Source organism: Diorhabda sublineata, chromosome X, assembly GCF_026230105.1.
Source record: "Diorhabda sublineata isolate icDioSubl1.1 chromosome X, icDioSubl1.1, whole genome shotgun sequence".
NCBI classification, from domain to species: Eukaryota; Metazoa; Arthropoda; class Insecta; order Coleoptera; family Chrysomelidae; genus Diorhabda; species Diorhabda sublineata.
The window spans coordinates 19,745,070-19,764,893 of NC_079485.1; the positions used below are offsets into that span (position 1 = coordinate 19,745,070).

The window sequence follows — 19,824 nt, forward strand, 5'->3', positions numbered from 1 at the left end:
CTAATCCATTCCATACATCCTTTAAAATTAATTTCATCCAAAGAAGATACCTGAAAGATCAAGCGGTGGGATCTTAGACATCTACATTGATATGGTCATGGGCTTACTACTCACAACATTGTTGTAGGCTTATTGTTATTGTTTTTGTGATGAGTTGGATAAAGAAACACAGAATTGTAATGAGTAAAGACATGTACAATATGCAGAAAATTTAACTTCAGTATATAATAACTAACAAATTGTTGAAATGAATCCAACTAACATTTTATAGATTTTAAATAAAAACATAACTTATAACAAGCATAATGACAAATAAATAAAATTCCAACAAAGATGAGTTTTGATATTTGTTCTTAATTATATCACTGCACTGTAGATCAATCATTTCCATTTGAAGTTCCGGGGCTAGGGTTTCAATGTCAGTATCAGAAGGATTCTGAAAAATCTTAGTTTGATTCGCAATGGCATCAAAGTCCGAGAAACGAGTATCAAAATTTATTTTCAAAGCACTCAAAGTTTCGATTGCAAAATCGATAGGAAACTCAGTCTCAGTGGTGGGGCTGATTATTTCACATGTTTTAAAATGTGAAAAACATTAACTTTGTAGTTGTGATTGAAACAGTATCAATTTCTTCCGGAATGATTTGATATTAGTGTACAAATCAGGAAAGATGCTGGTTTTCTCCTTGCAATCTCAAATTCAGTTCGTTCAGATGTTTTGTCAAATCAACATAGAATGCTAACTAGCGCCATTTGTTAGCGATAGAAGGTACTACCTATTTCCGCTTGTGTCCACTAGATGTCGTGTCACGTTACTCCTCATGGCTCGTACTCTACGACTAATCTAGAAATTACAGATAATTACAGGAAAATTAATAATATGCAGTGTTGCCGTTTTGTGGACTTTTTTTCCATCAGTGGACTATTTCACTTTTTACCACCGGCAACAATGATAATATGGTTTTGGCCCTCGGAACTTACCGGAGTAATCAGTATGGCCCTAAAGCTGGAAAGTTTAGAGAGAAAGAATTGTTCTGATGGTTTTGATTAAAGCTAATAATATGAGAACACAGCAAAACAAGTTGTGTGTTCTTAAGAAGCTAAGTTATTTAATGCTTTCCGTTTTCTGAGTGTCCTAGAATGATAAAATTTTTCCCACGAGTTTTTAATGGAACAAGATGTTTTCACATTTCACACGGAGCTATACTGTGATATACTCTTATAAATTTGGAAACAGCTTCAGGTTTATATTAGCAAGATGGAGCAAGCTATTGAAACGTTGGACTTGCTGCTCAGATTAAGGGCGGAGGGATTCCCAAACAGGGTCTATTTCATTGACCAGCTCGCATACCTGAGTGGGCTCTCTGAAATTCAGGTATTTCAATTTACATGGAAATTGAGGTATTTCCAAGCCATTTACAAAATAAAATTTAAGGGCTGTCCAGAAAGTAGGTCTGATCACTATGACTGCTATAAAGATTTACTCCAAATCTTCCACATATTACACAGACTTTATTGCTTGAAACTGTGAAATAAACCAGATTACTGCGACTTTTGTGTTAAACGGGTGCCAAAATTGCTCACGTACATCTAGAAAGTTGGCGAATGGGTACAGATTTGACATTTCAGGACGCCTACAACAGATATTACTGAAAAGACGTAAGTGAGATACGTCAATTGTTCATGTTCATGAAATAAGAAAATGAAAACCAAGAAAATGATCGCAAATATTTTCACTATGGAACCGAACTCGGTGCCACAACAAACTCTGAGGTATACTGTCAAAATTTATGTATGCTTATGACATCAGTTCAAAATAACCATCGAGAAAAGTTGACATTATTTGTGCATAACAATGATTGCACAACTCTTTAATTCATTAAAATGTCTTTCCCTCATACACCCTATAGTCCTGAAATTACATATGAAGTTTCACTTATTCCTTAGTATATATAAAACTAGCTAGCAACGTTTCAGCGATAAAAAAGAGTTGTAGGTGCACGTCATTAGATACTTGGCGACTGTATCGAAAGTAGAATAATTGTGGTCACTCATTTTCTGCATAGCCCTCATAAATTATTTGATGTGAAAATGAATAGTTAGGACTTGAATTAAATTTCTGTTTTGTTTATTTTGTCACTTGTGCTCAATTTTTTGTTTTAATTCTAAAACCGCTTTCTGAAAAACCTTCGTAATATAAATGATAAGTTATTTTCCAAGATGTACCGATAATCATTCAATGCTATTCGTTATTACTTACTTATGGAAAAATACCTGAATGTCAACATAAGTTCTAAGAATGTAGACCTTCGCTTCACTTAATTGTTGATTACGGTTATTTAAAAAAAATAATGAAATATCTGAAAAGTGGTTGGAAAAAGTAGTTGGATTTAGGTATTAGGAATACAGATTCGGCAAAAGTGGCTTATATAAAAAAATATACAATTTGGAGTGATCTCTCATATATATATATATATATATATATATATATATATATATATATATATATATATATATATATATATATATATATACATATATATATATATATATATATATATATATATATATATATATATATATATATATATATATATATATATACATATATATATATATATATATATATATATATATATATATTTCCAGTGATCCAAATACACATTTACATATCAAAAATGTTAGGTCCTCAAACAAACTTATACGGTATAAATGTATACGGTATAAAGTATAAAGAGTATAAAGACACAATTACATATGAAGAAAAGCATCATCAGTACTGTAACAGCTCCCTTTTGTTCACCTAACAATAAGTTGCATGTATCAGCCCCTATAATGTTGTTATAGTATTATCCAGTACTTCACCACCAAAGTAGGTCTCATGAGTCGTACTTCCTGAATTACTAGCATGACAGTCAATGAATCCTACCAAACTTTTTTGTGAGTCAATAGACATTTGTGATGCGTGGCAACCATCTGTCGTTTCGTCAAAAATAACGCTGTAGTATTTGCTTAGCATAATTCAACGTAATATTTGTTATAGTATTTCATTCCCATAGGCGCCTTCAATTGATTCCTGACACTACTAATATTTTAAAAAAATTTAAAATGAGTTTGTGCATTCTATTATTATTGAGTGTTAGTGTATTTTAGGTTGAAACTGATTTTTCTTTCTCTTCTAAATTCCATAATCTTATGTGAAGGGGGATGATTACCCGAATACCTACCAAATATCCAATGTTAGCTATAAATTTTAGTCTGTCAGCCATGAGTTAAACTGTATAAAAAGTTACCAAAAACGTTGCTGAAATGGTTATTTTGTGAATCTGTTTCCGATGTCACAGAGTAAATTTTGTATATATGTGAATTATTAAGAAATTACTTCTGTAGTTCGTGTTTATAAGAGACTTTATTAGGTATATCATTATTTACAGTGATACAATTGAAATTCTTTGAAATTTTTTTTAGAAATTTTTAGTATCATACAGTTGGTCATTGTATGTATTTTTATTTTACATTTTATAGTTAATTTTACGATGAGTCAAACCAAGACTTGAAATTTGAGATTCAAACTTTATACATCTTACACATATCACTTTAGTACAAAGATAATGAACACAAAATAGGTAATGATACTAATGTCATTTTATTATTATAATAAATTTTTACTTTTTGTAGTACTCGTGCTACAAAACGAGTTATTGTGAGAGTAGGAACAGTGTTTCACAAAATAATCATTGTAACTTCGTTTTTAATAATTTTTCATGTCATGCAGTTAGATGGACTAGTTAACTTGAATTTTGACGGACTTTGGTGTTGGCAAAGATAAACTTAAATCGTATGACTTATTTAAGTCACAGTTTACAGCAATTGTTCACTCGTGGTCGGCACCTTTGATCTCTGTTTCAATTTTTCCATTGCGCAACATTAAATTGATTCCCACACGCATGGAGGTGGAGCCAACTGATACAACGATCGCATGATGTTTTGTAAACTTATTATAACGGCCAGTAAGTAATAAATGACAAATATTCTGCGTATTGGATTTGTTCCCCAGGAGAGAGAGAATTAAGAGTTTATTCCTTTTTCAAAATTATGAAATTTCAGAACCAGTTTCAAACCAGCCAAATATTTCCAAAATTTATTTTCATAAGATAGTAATCAATGCAAAAAATACTTTATCTTACTCAATAGAAATAGCAGGATTGGAGAACCAACATTCTTTAAATATATGTTTTAAGCTTAACACGTTTTAACCAAATTGAACTGATATTGTCACGTTTACATCGCTAAATATCCATAAATGCGAAAAAAATTACTTCATTTACTACCAATGTTATATGAAAATTAGGTCTGTGAAAATCGGAGATATCGACCACCAAATTGGATTGCCCATATAACATCAATTTTCCAACCGTTCTCTCTTTTACTTGTTTTGCACAAGCTCAATCCAACTATTTATCCTTTATCCTTTGCTGTTTTTACTCATTTCATCATACCTAGCTTCTTTTGTAAATTTATACACGCCCATTGCACAATACCTAATAAGTACCTTTTTCTTCTTCACATCCCCCCCCCCAGGGTAATTTACCATACTCTAATTCGTTATCAATTTTTCTCCAGAGCCCTCCATATTATTTGGTTTATGTCTCAGATAAAAGCGTATTATACATTTCAAGTACTTTAAATTTGAATTCAAATAATCACATCCAATTAAAAATTAGAAAAAATATTGTGTGAAACACGTTGGAAAACAGTATTTTTTGCCAAATTTTAGAGGTAAATGCAACTCGGAATTGAGTCGATGCGATTAGTTCTTTATAATATGACAAAACAAGAAATATTTAAAATTCTACTGATTACGAAGATGCCTGTCAATTGGTCATTTGGTGACATTCACTCACTTAAACCGCTGTAAAATCGATTCCACTGTACCCAAATATACAGTGCTTTTCAGATAAAAGTATCCACCTTTAATAACTTTTGTAATACTGGTATTTAGAAAAAATCAAAAAACACGTCAATTTATGTTGGAAGGGGCAAGCATTATGGCTTATTTAAACTTACTGGAAAAGCCACCCCCTCACCCCTAGCAGCATCCCCTTTATTTTTTTAAATTACTTTTCATATTTTTTATGTAAAATTTGGATACTCCTCTTTGAGCTGATTTCAAAAATGTATAATACTTGTAGGTTAAAGTGGTTAGTTTATGAGATAAACAATTTTTCTTTTAAGAGCACAAATTTTACTTATTATTTACTTTCACCTTATTTGCCTGTACTAAAATGGGTTGTACAACAGTTCAAACTCTTTAATCTTTTTAACTGTGCTATTTATTCTACTTAAAAAATCCAAACAACAAAAAACTCTACTTTTTATTAAAGTTTGACATTGTCAACTAGAATTTGTAGTCACTATTGATAGTGTAATTTGATACATTATCTATTTTGTTTCTCTGAAATGGTTTAGTTTACTCTTTGCAAGAAAGAATTGAAATTGTAGGTTTATACTACCAAAATAATAATTGTGCAATAGCTGCTGCTAGAATATTTAACGGATTACATGACGGAAGACATGCAACTCATAAGTATGTAATTCAACTGATGGAGAAATTTACCACAACAGGGTCTGTTTGCAATAAGTGCATAAGCGAGAGGGACTCGTAAATAACGAAGCAATCCAAGTGGCAATTTTAGGGCAAGTCAGCTTAGAGGCTCAACAACCCCAATCGTTGTCAACAATAAGTAGAGCGATCGGTGTTTCATCTTCTACAGTTTTCCGAGTTCTACATAAATTCAAGTACCACCCATACAAAGTTAAGTTGGTGCACGAGTTGAATGAAGATGATTTTGATCGTCGTCTAGAGTTTTGCGAATCAATGACGCAAATTATCAATAACAATCCACAATTGTTAAACAATATTTGCTTTTCTGATGAATGCTCATGGTCATTAAATGGCTTAGTAAGGAGGCATAATTGTAGAAATTGGGCTGAAAGTGATCCACATATTATGCGTGAATTCCATACACAACATCCCCAAAAGTTAAACGTTTGGTGTGGTATCCTAGGTGACCACATTGTCGGACCTTTCTTCATCAACGGAAATTTAAATGGTGAATCATATCTTGAGTTACTCAGGGAAGGGGTTGACCTACGTATTACAACAATAATAGAAAATGATGATAACCTTTCCGAAGATTTACTGGTATTTCAACAAGACGGAGCTCCCCCACACTATGCTATGCCTGTCCGACAATTTTTAAACGAAACATTCCCCGCTCGTTGGATAGGTAGAAGGGGGCAGATGATGGAGTGGCCACCTAGGTCACCGAATTTAACACCCCTAGACTTCTTTTTATGGGGGTATTTAAAAACAAAAGTTTATGCTACCCAACCAGAATCTCTGGATGATTTACGGGAGAGGATAGAAAATGAATGTCGACAATTAAATCCAGCCGTATTAAGCAATGTCAGAGAGGCATTTCAAAATAGATTATAACATTGTATGGAAGTGAATGGTACTCATTTTGAACACTTATTGTAACTTCATAATAAATAGCACAGTTAAAAAGATTAAAGAGTTTGAACTGTTGTACAACCCATTTTAGTACAGGCAAATAAGGTGAAAGTAAATAATAAGTAAAATTTGTGCTCTTAAAAGAAAAATTGTTTATCTCATAAACTAACCACTTTAACCTACAAGTATTATACATTTTTGAAATCAGCTCAAAGAGGAGTATCCAAATTTTACATAAAAAATATGACAAGTAATTTAAAAAAATAAAGGGGATGCTGCTAGGGGTGAGGGGGTGACTTTTCCAGTAAGTTTAAATAAGCCATAATGCTTGCCCCTTCCAACATAAATTGACGTGTTTTTTGATTTTTTCTAAATACCAGTATTACAAAAGTTATTAAAGGTGGATACTTTTATCTGAAAAGCACTGTATATGTTTCTAATATATTTTGTGGGGTGAGTACTACAACTAGGTAACTACAAATTTGGCGAAATCTGGGTAAGTGCACTGATAAATCCCATTAGGTGAGGTCCACACCATACTACAACTAGGTATCTGTTGTAAACATTTTACAGGAGTTACTTAGAGTTTTCAAAACTATATAAGTTGATGATCAGAAAAAATGTTCGATCTACAACTAGATAAGTTCACTTATCTAGTTGTTCAACTTAGCAGAACTGCAAGATTGAAGCAACAAGTAGGCAACTCAACATGTCTAGTTGTAGCACTATAAGACTGGGGCTTGATTTTCGTCAACAGGTGGCTCTAGTTGTCTTGGTAAGGTTAAGGTAAGGTTTTCTACAATTTCGAGCTAGTTGGATGTTAACAGTGTGTGATATTATTTTTCTTTAACTCTTTATTAGTGCTTTATTCTTCTAAAACTCGAAGATGTCTTCAAGAACAAGACGTATTATGCAATTATGCAACATCAACATAAGTAAGTATAATTTTATTACTCAATTCACGTCGGTAACGGTATTTTAATACCGTTACCGACTCAATAATTTACTTAGGAAATTGTGGATAACAACTCATTTTGTCAATATCAAAGAGTGTTTAAAAGGATTTTTAGACTAGAACTTACACAGCAATGAAATAGAATGCCGAAATTAAAATTATCGGAATAGTCGTTTGGTTAGCGTGCCTTAATCGGTTTGTCACTTATTTCATAAACACGAATTTATTCCGGTCATTATTATTGGATCATCACATTATTATTGAATCATCATTTCGGAACATTTGGATTTAGATGCACTTAGGTTCAAACGTATTTGAAAAAGACGAAAACAGCGCAGCTAATAGGTTAAGCCGTGCAACGAATTCTACCGGGTTAATGGCGGCGATTCCTTTGATGTGATCTTTGGCGGCACGGTAAGCATAGAAAGCAATCAAGGACACCGTATTAAAATTTAATTGTAATGTGTTTACAATTCAATACTGCAATTTTAACTTTGGTTTTCTTCTCACATCTTAGAAAATTTTGAGTTTCAGTTGAGACCGGTTGATTTTGGTTGATATCTTATCACCGCTCGCATAGTTATATCAGAAAATGCTTGATGCAGGTGCCGGGTTGAAGTACCTCTCAGTATTTTATTTTTTATTGATTTCAAAACGGATTCGATTCACATTTTAATTTTTTTCAATTTACGTTGTATACATTTTTTCATTCAAATTTTCGTCATGCAAGAATTTAAATTTTTTTTTCTATCTACTATTTTTTTCTAATTCTATCTACTATTCATGTAATCCTTGCAAGGGCCCCCGTTCCGGTTTTAAATTACATTAAGAAAATATATCATAATTTTACAATTTACATTCATTTATATTGATGTAGGTAACGACTGCAGATTGAAATCAGAAGCCAGATCATGTAGTCCATCCTCTCGTCATCACGCAATACCAGAAGATCACAGAGGAAATAACCTTACTGGAGAGACTTGTGAGTAACTATTCATCAAACACTTTACTTATGTAGTGGTTTACAATCAATTATTCTAATTTTATATTTCTCGTTACTAGCGGTACAACCAGAAGAAATGGGGAATTTAAATGGTACATCATACGATAGCAATTCCATCCCTGGGCCCAGTCATTCGGCTGAAACCAACACTACAAGACCAGGTGAGAAAGTCGACACTCTCAACTTAAATTGTGATTCGGATGATGGAGTTGATGAAGAGCCTTTGTTCTCATCAGACCACTCTGAATTTTGCCCCGATGAAATGTCTACAGACGAAACCTCTATAAGTGACACTGACAATCTCCATACACATCGGATCCCAAAAGTGAAGAGCAACAGTGGACGTCTCGATGGAATGGAGGTGTTTCCAGAGACAACGGCAAAACCTCGAAAACGGCTTAGATGTCAACAAAAATGAGCAAGGACTATAAGCAAGGAAAAGAGGGCTAGGGGCGAATCCTATTTCTCTTCTCGGAAGAAAGTCATTCCTGCTGTCCAAATGAAACCCCCGTGCCAAAACTGCAAGAGCCAATGCAACGGAAAAATCTCGGAAGAGGAGCGAAATAGGATTTTTTCAGCCTATTATGCATTAGGAGAATACAGCAGGCAAAGGGATTTTATTCACGCCAACACTGAAAAATTGACTAAAAAGCGTATAACAGCCGATAATTCAAAACGCAATTTTACCGTCACATTCTATCTTCCCAGCCAGGGAAAAAAAGTGAAAGTGTGTAAGACAATGTTCCTCAATACTTTGGGCATTAAAAAAGATGTTGTAGACATAGCGATGAAAAAGCGAACCACAGAAAATACAAATCAAGAAGATAAGAGAGGAAGACACATCAAGAAGCAAACTCCACCAGCTATTGTTTAAAATGTAAAAGCACACATAGAATGTTTCCCTGTCATGCCGTCTCATTACTGTCGCGTAACCACCAAGCGCCTTTACCTGGATCAGAGTCTAAACATTAAAAGAATGTACAACTTGTACATTTAGGTTTGTAGTGAAAATGGTGAACCGAAGGCAACTTTACCTTTTTATCAAAAAATTTTTAACGAATGCTACAATTTGGGATTCCATCATCCAAAAAAGGATCAGTGCCGAGTTTGCTCTCATTACACCAATGCTTCATCAAACGAGAAAGAAACCTTGAAGGAAGAGTATACAAAGCACTTACAGCTAAAAGATAGAGCTCGTGCCGAAAAAATGAAAGACAAAGAAGAGGCACAAAATTCTAATGGGGAATCTGTATGTGCTAATTTCGATTTGCAGAAAGTACTTCTCGTACCATCTGATCCAGCTAACAATGCTCTATATTATAAACGAAGACTCGCTACTTACAACTTTACGATATACACACTGAACTCGCAGCAAGGTTTTTGCTACATGTGGGACCAGACCCAAGGAGGTAGAGGAATCTGTGAAATAGCAAGTTGCGTTCACTTGTTTTTAAAAGGCCTCCCCAGTAACGTAAAAAACGTAGTATTTTACAGTGACAGATGTGGTGGGCAAAATCTTAATCAGTTCATCGCAACAATGTTCATGCTTGCTGTGCAGGAGCTACAAAACATATCAGTCATCGATATGAAATTTCTAGTCCCGGGCCACACACAGATGGAGTGTGACTCTATGCATTCAGCTGTAGCCACCGAGCTGCAAAGAGTAGGCAAAGCGTCGTAGCCGGAAGACTTGAAGCAAATCGCAAGAAGCGCAAGAAGAAAAGGGGACAAACCCTACCAAGTGTTCGATCTTCAGATCGAAAATATCAATGATTAGAAGCTTTTTATGAAGGAAAATCTCACGAACCGGAAGAAGGGTGAAGACTCAGAGGAAGTGCGGTGGCAAAAAATGAGCTGGATGCGTTTCGAAAAATCCGAAGCGTATAAGATGAGATTCAGGGAGAATTTTGATGAACCATTTAAAGTCTTAGATTTTAATAAAAGAAGCCGTCGGCACACATTGTCACAGCTGAAGCAGCGGTATGACCAACCAATCCCAATCACCTCCTTGAAACACAGGGATCTGGTTTCCTTGTTCTCGCTAAAGCCCCCAGCACTCGGAGATAGGTACAAACAATTTTACCTAGATCTGCCTCATGATGGAGATGTCGGCGAGCCCGAATGCGATTTTGATGATTCTGACAACGAAAATCTATAATTTGTTATTACTATTTTGTTTTTGCTCAATTTTTATTTTTAACTTTGTAAATTTAATTAAATAACATCGTTTGATTTTATCGATTTTGATTTGTTGCTTGTAAAAAAATATTATTAACATTACTGTAAATAAAAACTTATAAATACTAAATAAACTATTCATTTACTACCCTGCTTGCTTAATGTTTTTGAATTATTTAGTTTGACTCTAACATTGTGCTGTGAAGGCTTCCTGAATTGGATATGAAAAATCATTTATTAAAAACAATATTGATCATTTGGTATGTAAGTACTTCTAACTCAACATCAAAAATATCCTTATTGCTAAAACTAGGTAACTGATTTTTTTTTAGGATACATTAAATTTCAAGGACTGTTTTTCGTCAATTCTTACAAAATTGTGGTCAAAACGAGACATAAATACTTCTAATTAAATATAATCCAGAAATGATAGTAAAATAACTTTTAGTTTAGTCTCCACAATCTTTCGAAATCTTAGCAAAACTTTAATTTGCGTTTTTCTCGAAACAGCTGAATTGTAGTTACCTAGTTGTTGTATTAACCCCACGATTTATTCTTGATATACCTTACCTATTTAAAATTGAAAAATGAATAACTGTAATTCGAACGTTACAGATAAAAACGCGGTCTAAGCGACAACAAAGCTCTCTGATATCGACAAAAACAATACATAAACAGAGGGGAGTTTTTTTATTCGCATTCTTTCATATTTGTCTAGTAGAACGTAAAACAATCGCCAAGTAGGAATTTTTGGCACTCTTAATTAAACCTACAAACCAGAAGTTTTATAATTTTGGAGAAAATCGTGGATTTAATCATACCGCCTAAAATAATGGTTATACAGAAAAAGTGTGGAGAGATATTTGCCTATTTGCGTTAGGTATTCTTAAATAAAAAATTGTATGTGCTTATAAAAAACGCATATTTCCAACTAAGTTTGAAATATGTCTCGTACAAGGGATTATGATAGTTTTGCTTGATAAATGAACTATTATAAGACATATGTCCGTAAAACTTTATACGGTGATTTTACAATACAAACCCGTAAATTTATGTTACGTTGATTTTGCTCAGCTTACAGAGTGATAAAGAGAAAACAAAAATCATATATTAAATTATGTAGGTACCTATATAAAATTTGTTTTGTGTTTTTGTTTAGCAATTTAGTGAATACGTGAATAGATAAGGAAATGATTCTCATTTCACATATATACGGGGTACAACATACATACACAATATAATGACTTTTTTTATACAAAATATGACGTTGTAGCTTAGTGGCAGTATTAAACACCTTCCAGAAAGTTGAAGATTCAATAACAAAGAATGAAATTGCATAGTACTTTAGAACGAAAGTGTTCATAGGTGGATGCAAATTTTTAGGTACAAATTATATTTTGCACTATACATCAAGAGTGTTGTCACCAAATTTCCCCAGAATTTGATCAATATCAGTTCAGTAGTTTAGACTGTAGAGAAATGGGTAGATCACAAGAATTGATTTTGAAAATCTTATAATATATTTGCATACGAAAATAGAATAGAATAGAAAAAGTGGCAACAATGCTGTTGCTTAAAATCGGTTGTATTATATAGGTATATTAAGGTGAAATATAATATATATATCAGAAGTGTTATTGGTGATTTGGCTTTATAGACTATACTCGAACATAAAGCGTATTGTATTTTGTGATTAAAAGTTTATTTTTTAATAGTATTTATGCGCCAAAGGAGAAAAGTGAATTACCTATTATTGTCGAGGTACCGTATGTACAAAGAGTAGTAGTATGCTTCCATCTGAAACTGGACAAAGATTTACAATATCTCCCATTAAGCAAGAACTATTAGAGAAAGATATTCATTTTCTTGTCCTTTAGTGTTAAAATATATAAATTCTTGCGTTTGCATTATATATTTATGTTTTATAGGGTTATATAAAAAGCAATCCAACCGCGGTCCATACACACACTTTTATTATTAAAAATATCATCAACACAATACATTGTCGTTTTCAAAAGCAGAGGACAATTAAAAAAATTCTTTTATAAAATAAAATGGTCTTTCTATCGGTCTTCATACATCAAAAGGTCTGTCTATACAAAAAACCATTTATATGCGAAATATATGCCAGTTCCTTTAGGCGATTAGGCGGCATTGTACGATCATGCATAAAACAAATCTATACCATTACACTACTTTATTTAAGAACTAAAGAAATACTTTAAACGAGTAAAATAGTGATACTGGTCTTTGGTGTGTTCTAAAAATGATGGTAATTAGTATATTGGAAATATTTATTTTTCGAATAGGTTTTATCATTAACTGATGAATTGATTTCAGTTTTAATTGTGCTCTCTGTCATTGTACAAATTTTATCTATATCCCTTAAAGGCTTACAAAGACCATCTCGAAGTACGGAAAGTGAAATGTTATAATATATAATAAAACGATTTGGTCTAGAGCCGTAATTGTTCTATTTTTATCTATCATTCCTCTTCATTTTCAATCTACATGTTGAAAGTGTATGTTCCCATACAATATTCCTTTTTATGATAACAAAAATCGTTCGTCATTTGATTTTAACGTAAAACAATAATCGTCCCACTTTCAACGGAAAATGCAAAGGTTACACCGCATTACCAATGCGTTAGAGACATAGTGAGATAGACAATCTAAAGTCAGCGTAGATTATTACAGTTAAAATAAGGATACTAGACTATACACCGAATGTACATTTGTTTCTTTCTAACACATTGTCGCCTATGGACCGTGTGTTGAATCCTAAGTTACCACGAAATATTCCTAACACTGTATATTCTATAACATCACATAAATACATACAATTCAAAATATTTTAATGGTTTTCATGAAATTATTAAATTATATGAATAAAAATGTTTCTTTGATTTGCATGGTAAATAAGGCTTTATCTGTTCAAAAGACTTTGTTGATTGTAACAATTTTTGTCCATGTATACAACAAACCAAAACATAGGATTCTACACACAGTCCATAAGCGACAATGTGTTAGAAAGAAACAAATATAAATTCAGTGCATTACTCTTTTCCTAAAACATGATATCATAACAGAGCAAAGGTAGGTACAAATATCCAATTCTAACGTCTCTATTATCAATATCTCTGTAATTACAACCCCTGTAACTTAAGTTCCTAATAAAATAAATTGGTCTAACGACGGAGAATGTCACAAGAAAGAACATAAATCTAATTATTTTCTAAAACTGAAAATTTTGATACGTAGCTATAAAGTACAATTTGGGGTTCAAATTTTTGGTTCAAGAACTGATGAGAGTGAACGGGTTTTGTTATTAGGCAAATAACAAAAATCATCTGACTATCTTAGCCACTTTCCTAAGTTTTAATAGAAAAATCAAAATCGCCCAAATGATTGAGTCTCTATTAGAATAGTTGCTAACGCGAATAATCCTTAAATTTGCTGGATTTAATGCTAAATAAACAATGGTTCTCTTATTCGATTCAGTCCTCGAATTGCTATATGCTGTCCCCAAATTGCTCAGTGTGGTCCCCATTTTGCTCAATAGTGTCCTCAAACACCAAATTTGATAGTCCCCAAACTGCCCAAGTCCTCAAAACAACAGTTAGGCATATAAAAACTTTGGGGACAGTCCTCAAATTGACAAAATGTCCTCAAACAATCACTTACGGAAATATTTTGTCCCCAAACTAACACTTTGGCATATATATATATATATATATATATATATATATATATATATATATATATATATATATATATATAAATGCATCAAAATGTTCTTGATTTTAGGTCTCTTCTGTTTTAAAATTAGTTTTTTTTAAAAAATTATCAAAATATAATATTGACACTGACAATTTGCTTATTTATATTCACCTTCATCCAAAATAAGGATGAAATCAACTTAGAACTTTGTTCCAATGAGAAAAATTAATTTTTCCTTGGTCCCTATATCTCAAATATATAGCAGTAATCAATTAAAATATTTGTAGTTTTATTAGAATTTACAAAATAGAACTATAAATTTTAATTAAATGATTTAGATCTTTTCTATGAATACATTTTGAATTATTAGACCAGTGATTCAAATAGTAACACTTCTCTTTTCATGATAAATTAATCGAATTAATAACTTTTCAGCATAACGATAATTTATATTTCATTTTTTCAAGATTTAATAATAATAATAATAATAATAACAATAATAATAATAATAATAAACTTACTAAGAAAATGATTAGACAGTTTTACTCCAACCTTGAGTCATCACAGCTTTTGATATAGTCGTCATTATGGAGCATTTTGCCTGTTAGCGATTTAGTTCCATTTTGTGACCAAGATGAATGTTTCAAATATCTGTAAGTAACTCAAATAACAGTCATATGACAAACGTTCTAAGTACCATTAAAAATGTCAAACAAATAAAACTGTCAAGACAGCTTAAAAGGTAGTGGGTTTTTCTATTGTTATATTTGTATTTAGAAGTCATTGATTATTCTCATTGAAATTAGATACATCTATATGACAACAGAAGGTCACTGCTGAATAGAATTATCCTATAATGCAAAAGGTAGATCTCTATTTTCCAAGTAAAGTAGTCTTCTATCAACCGAAAGTTGGTGTAAGATTTGTCTGTAATATCATTAAAATCACTGCAAAGTAAAATTATGTCATAATGAAGGAGGTGGATACCCATTAAACACATAACATAGTCATTTCCGATGAAGCTACGTTTATGTTAAATGCGGTTAGTAGCCAAAATTGTAGATATTGAAGTGATTTTCATTTTAGATAGCTGTGAAAACATAGAACACGAAAGCTTTCGAAAGTTAATGTTTGAGCAGGTATTATCGGTACTACTGTTATTGGACCATCCTTTGTAGAAGGAAATTTGAAAGAATCAATCAATTGTGAGAAGGGAACAAATGAGTTGCCAGTCAGGTCTCACCTTTATCGCCTTTGAACTATTTTAATCATTGTGTTCAAGATACACCGGATAATCAGGTAATCAGAATAAAATAGGCCGTTTTGAAGTAACGGTGCATCTTCTAATTGATCTACGCAGATGGCATGAATTATTCCACAAACATTTTTATTCGACATTTTTAATTACTTTATTAATACACTGTATAAATTATAGCCAATTCCATGAAATGAAATTTCTTCAGTGTCTCTGTACTTTATCTATTTTATTATCTATTATATCATCCAAATAATGATAATGTGAAATGTCATTTTTTTCAAAAATTTTATGTTCGTGTTGGAAGATAATGAAGAAATTTTATCCTCCGAAATCTCGTCAAAAGTCAATAGTTATATATATAATGGTCGAAATTTTTTATTATTGTGAAGGAGTCCTGTCATTCTTTTATCGTTTCTATATCTTAATTGTTATTCTTATTAAATTCCTACAATGAGTAATAATAAACCATCAATAACTATAACGGAATCTTAGGAGTTAACTCATGAAACTGGAAGGGATGAAATGGTATAAGTAGAATTCTCATCACTAAATAGAATATCTGAAACAGGATTTAATGAAATTCCCATATTTATTTCGTAAATCAGTGATTAGCGTCAATATTTCAATTTTACGAATTAATGAATTGTTACTTATGTAACTAGTAGAGAAAAGTACGATTTTCCGTAGCAAGCAGATTCCTTCGCAAGGAGCGGAACAACTTTCTAAAAAGGATGCGATTTACGGAAAATAGTGTTCTCCAACGTGTTTCACATAATTTACATATTTTTGGGCTGGGAAAATATGGCTCATATCGTTGACATTCTTAAGAGGCCCCAATGTCAATACCATTCATATTAGATTTTAGGAGAAAGGGTCCATGGTCAGCTTCGAGACTATAAGTATATATCCAATACGTAATTGTGATTCAATTGATTAATTTTGTTAATGACTTGGTTACCGTTAAATCGAAAACTGTTTGCTCTTTGACATTGTTTATTTTGGAGTTCGTCTCGTTATATTTGGAAATTTTTTCATATGATGACCGGCCAATAGGACACTTAACAGAGTAAAGCTGCAATAGAGCAATAAGTGTTAACCCACAGTAATTGTTCTGGATAGCTAACTTTCTGGAAGTCTTGGAAATGAGGTGAAGGGACATCCCGGAAACCTTGACGCTCGTATGGTAAGCCATTGAAGAAAGATGAGGCCTCAGCTCTCATGATGTGAATATTCGAAGGTATCCTCATACACAAACTAACTTACCTATATCTGGTCTGGAGTAAGATAACTAACAAAAAATACTATAGTGGCACTAGAAGGGGAGGACTAGCACTAAGGAGAGCAACAAGATCTCTAAGGCTAACACCTATGGCTGCTTTTTAGGCCCATCCGAGTATCGGGCATCAACATGCATATTGCCACTACCGGATAAAAGACACACTCGAGATAAAACTACAAAGTTAATCTAGATGTCTAAAGAATTCATGAACTCATATAAATCTAACATAGCTGTAACTACACTCATATACTTCTACGGCAATTATTCAATACCTTTTGGAATCTCAACTCTCTCAACATTTTTGTCATTTGAGGATATTTACGTGAATTTACGTAATTTGAACTAATGACTAACCATGGGTAGATAATTAGGATACGAGGGTTGCTACTTAGTTTTGAGATTGACAAATAAAAATAAATATTCATAATTGGATATGACTCAAAGTATTCTACATTAAGATCTATACACAAACCAATTCTCGAAGCATTTTTTATATTCTGATTGAGGTACCTCCAAAACATGTGCTTTGAACCGCTTCTTTAGGTGTAGAAAAACGTTGAGAAAATAATAAGATGTTAGTTTAATCCACGTCGAAAGTCATAGATTCAGTTCCATTTGCTGACTAATATCAATGTTTCTTTAAACAACTCAAATAGCTCTCGTATGATACTACGTTTTGTGTACGCTCACCATTAAAAATGTCTATGAGGGCTACGTCGAATTTAACATATACACATCAGTGTTGCCATATCTCAATATTTAAAGTGAGTTGTGTGAGTAAAAAAAATAATTAGAGCTTAAAAAACATAATGGCATCAGGCTACCTGTTGAATTATTCATTAGATATCAACAAAGTATTAGTAGTTCAAAAATGCAATAAAAGAAAAATGTCTCTTCAAAGCAATACCAATTATTACACTATTTTGATATAATGACTAATCTGCCGCTAAATACTTCTGATATGCTTAACATTTCACGTGATAATAATAAGGATAATAATGAAAAACGATATAAAATTAACTCCTAAAAAATAAGGAAAATAGTTTTGGGTAGTTCTAAAATCTTTTCAATAAATCATTATTTGTTTAGAGAGAATGCTGATTTTATAGTCTCAGGTGTCGATTTTGTTGCAGACCCAACTGACCACTCTATGCGTGGCGACCAGTATGAATGCTACAGTCGCTTTAGTCTGTCTCTATTCTCCGAAAGTTTACATCATCGTTCTCCATCCTGACAAAAATGTACGAAAACTAACGATGAATAGCGCAGCATACAAAAAATATAATTCCAGCTCGGCACCTACGTCAACGTATGCACCAGCACCTTCGTCGACACAGAAAGGTGAGTTACTTTGCATGTATAAACATTTTATATTCTCTAAAATGTGTACTCAAGTAAAAATTAAATATTTGATTCTTTAATCTGCGAATATTGTATTGAATTGAATTGAATCTCAAATCGTCCACAAAGTTCTGAATTACTTTGAAATATCTTTATTGCCTTATCGTAGGATATCGAATTCTTCTTTTTTATCAGTCTACCTCACTTAACTCAATTGCTGTTATCACTATATCTTATAGTGATAACAGCAATTGAGCGTACACTCAGAATATTTTCTAAATGTCAGGATTTGATAATATTAATCCTTAATTTCCTATTACCGTTAACCACATTTACTGAAACTGATTTAATTCAAAAAGTAAACTGAAAGTAAATTGTGAGTGTTGACGTAGTGGTAGTGTAAAAATGTGTTTAGGTAATCTCATCTGTATAATATATAATTATGAGTAAACGCAAAATTTGGTCGAATATTTTCTAAGCAGAAACCTTAAGTCGTGCAATCGTGTTGGCAATTCTAATATTCCGTTTCAACCAACCTATCATTGAGCCACTTTATGGCTAGAATAAAGTAATGTGGAGGAACCTATTGGTCTTTTTCGTTCAAAAACAACGATTTTTCTCTTCATGAATCAGATTCATAAAACTAATTTAAGGTATTAATTATTAATATCATGATTTTCCAGATCGTCCATAAATGAGATCTCAGATTTTTGTTGAAGTATGAACACCATTGAAAAAACTTATAAATAACCATCCCTTGGGTTACCCGTAAAACTATTTCCTCAATAACGTTGTATCGAGATTAACTTATTATGCTTATTATACTCGTTCATAATTTATTCGAGATCTGAAAAAAAAAATACTTGAAAAATTCACTACTTAGTTTAATTTATATTAATTCATTGAAATAATACCACAAAAGTTTTTCGATCCCTTATATTGCTTTGTTTGAACCATATTTTTGATCAAGTACGTGGTATTTTTGAAAAAAATGGTAAGTAATGGTACGATGAGGCATCAGTTAAACCCACTTTTAGAAGTTGTATTCGCCCCTACTAGAGGGTTGGCATGATTTATTTGAAAATCAGCCTATCAAAAATAAGTGTGCTTTGCATATTTGTAAATATATAAAATGAGCCAATAAATATAGAAAGGTGAATTTTAATTTAATGGTTTAATGTGACGTATGTTGACGCTACATTCTAGCTAATTTATCTCTTTCAATTTCAACCAATCGTTAAATATATATATATGTATATATATATATTGAGTCTTCTACGAAGAACATGACTTCCATGAATCTTAATGTCTCGCAACTACAGAGAGGGGTAATTCACCAGATAAGTTGTGTATATGAGAATAGTCTAATCTGCTCCGCCTCGTTTATTATATTCATGCCCTTATTTTATTGTCCACATCTCACATTTCATTGATTTTATGAGATTATCAAATTTTGAAACATTTTGTTCCATTTCTGTACGTCGTATTGAAAATAGTGTTCCGTGAAAAGCACAATTATTGTTTTCATTCCTATATGCTTTTTTTTATCGTCTTTTAAATCAACCACAAATTC

General features: G+C 32.3%; 1 protein-coding gene across 3 annotated transcripts in view; it reads left to right on the forward strand.

Annotated features, from left to right (window-relative positions):
• Positions 1-19,824, forward strand: part of LOC130450717 (metabotropic glutamate receptor) — a 566,010-nt gene that overhangs the window by 460,700 nt on the left and 85,486 nt on the right. For 2 of the 3 annotated variants that reach the window (XM_056789302.1, XM_056789301.1), the window contains exon 10: positions 18,026-18,251. In XM_056789302.1, the coding sequence (XP_056645280.1) occupies positions 18,026-18,251 (226 nt within the window). The remainder of the gene's footprint in view (positions 1-18,025; positions 18,252-19,824) is intronic. The other variant, XM_056789300.1, reaches the window with a different exon arrangement.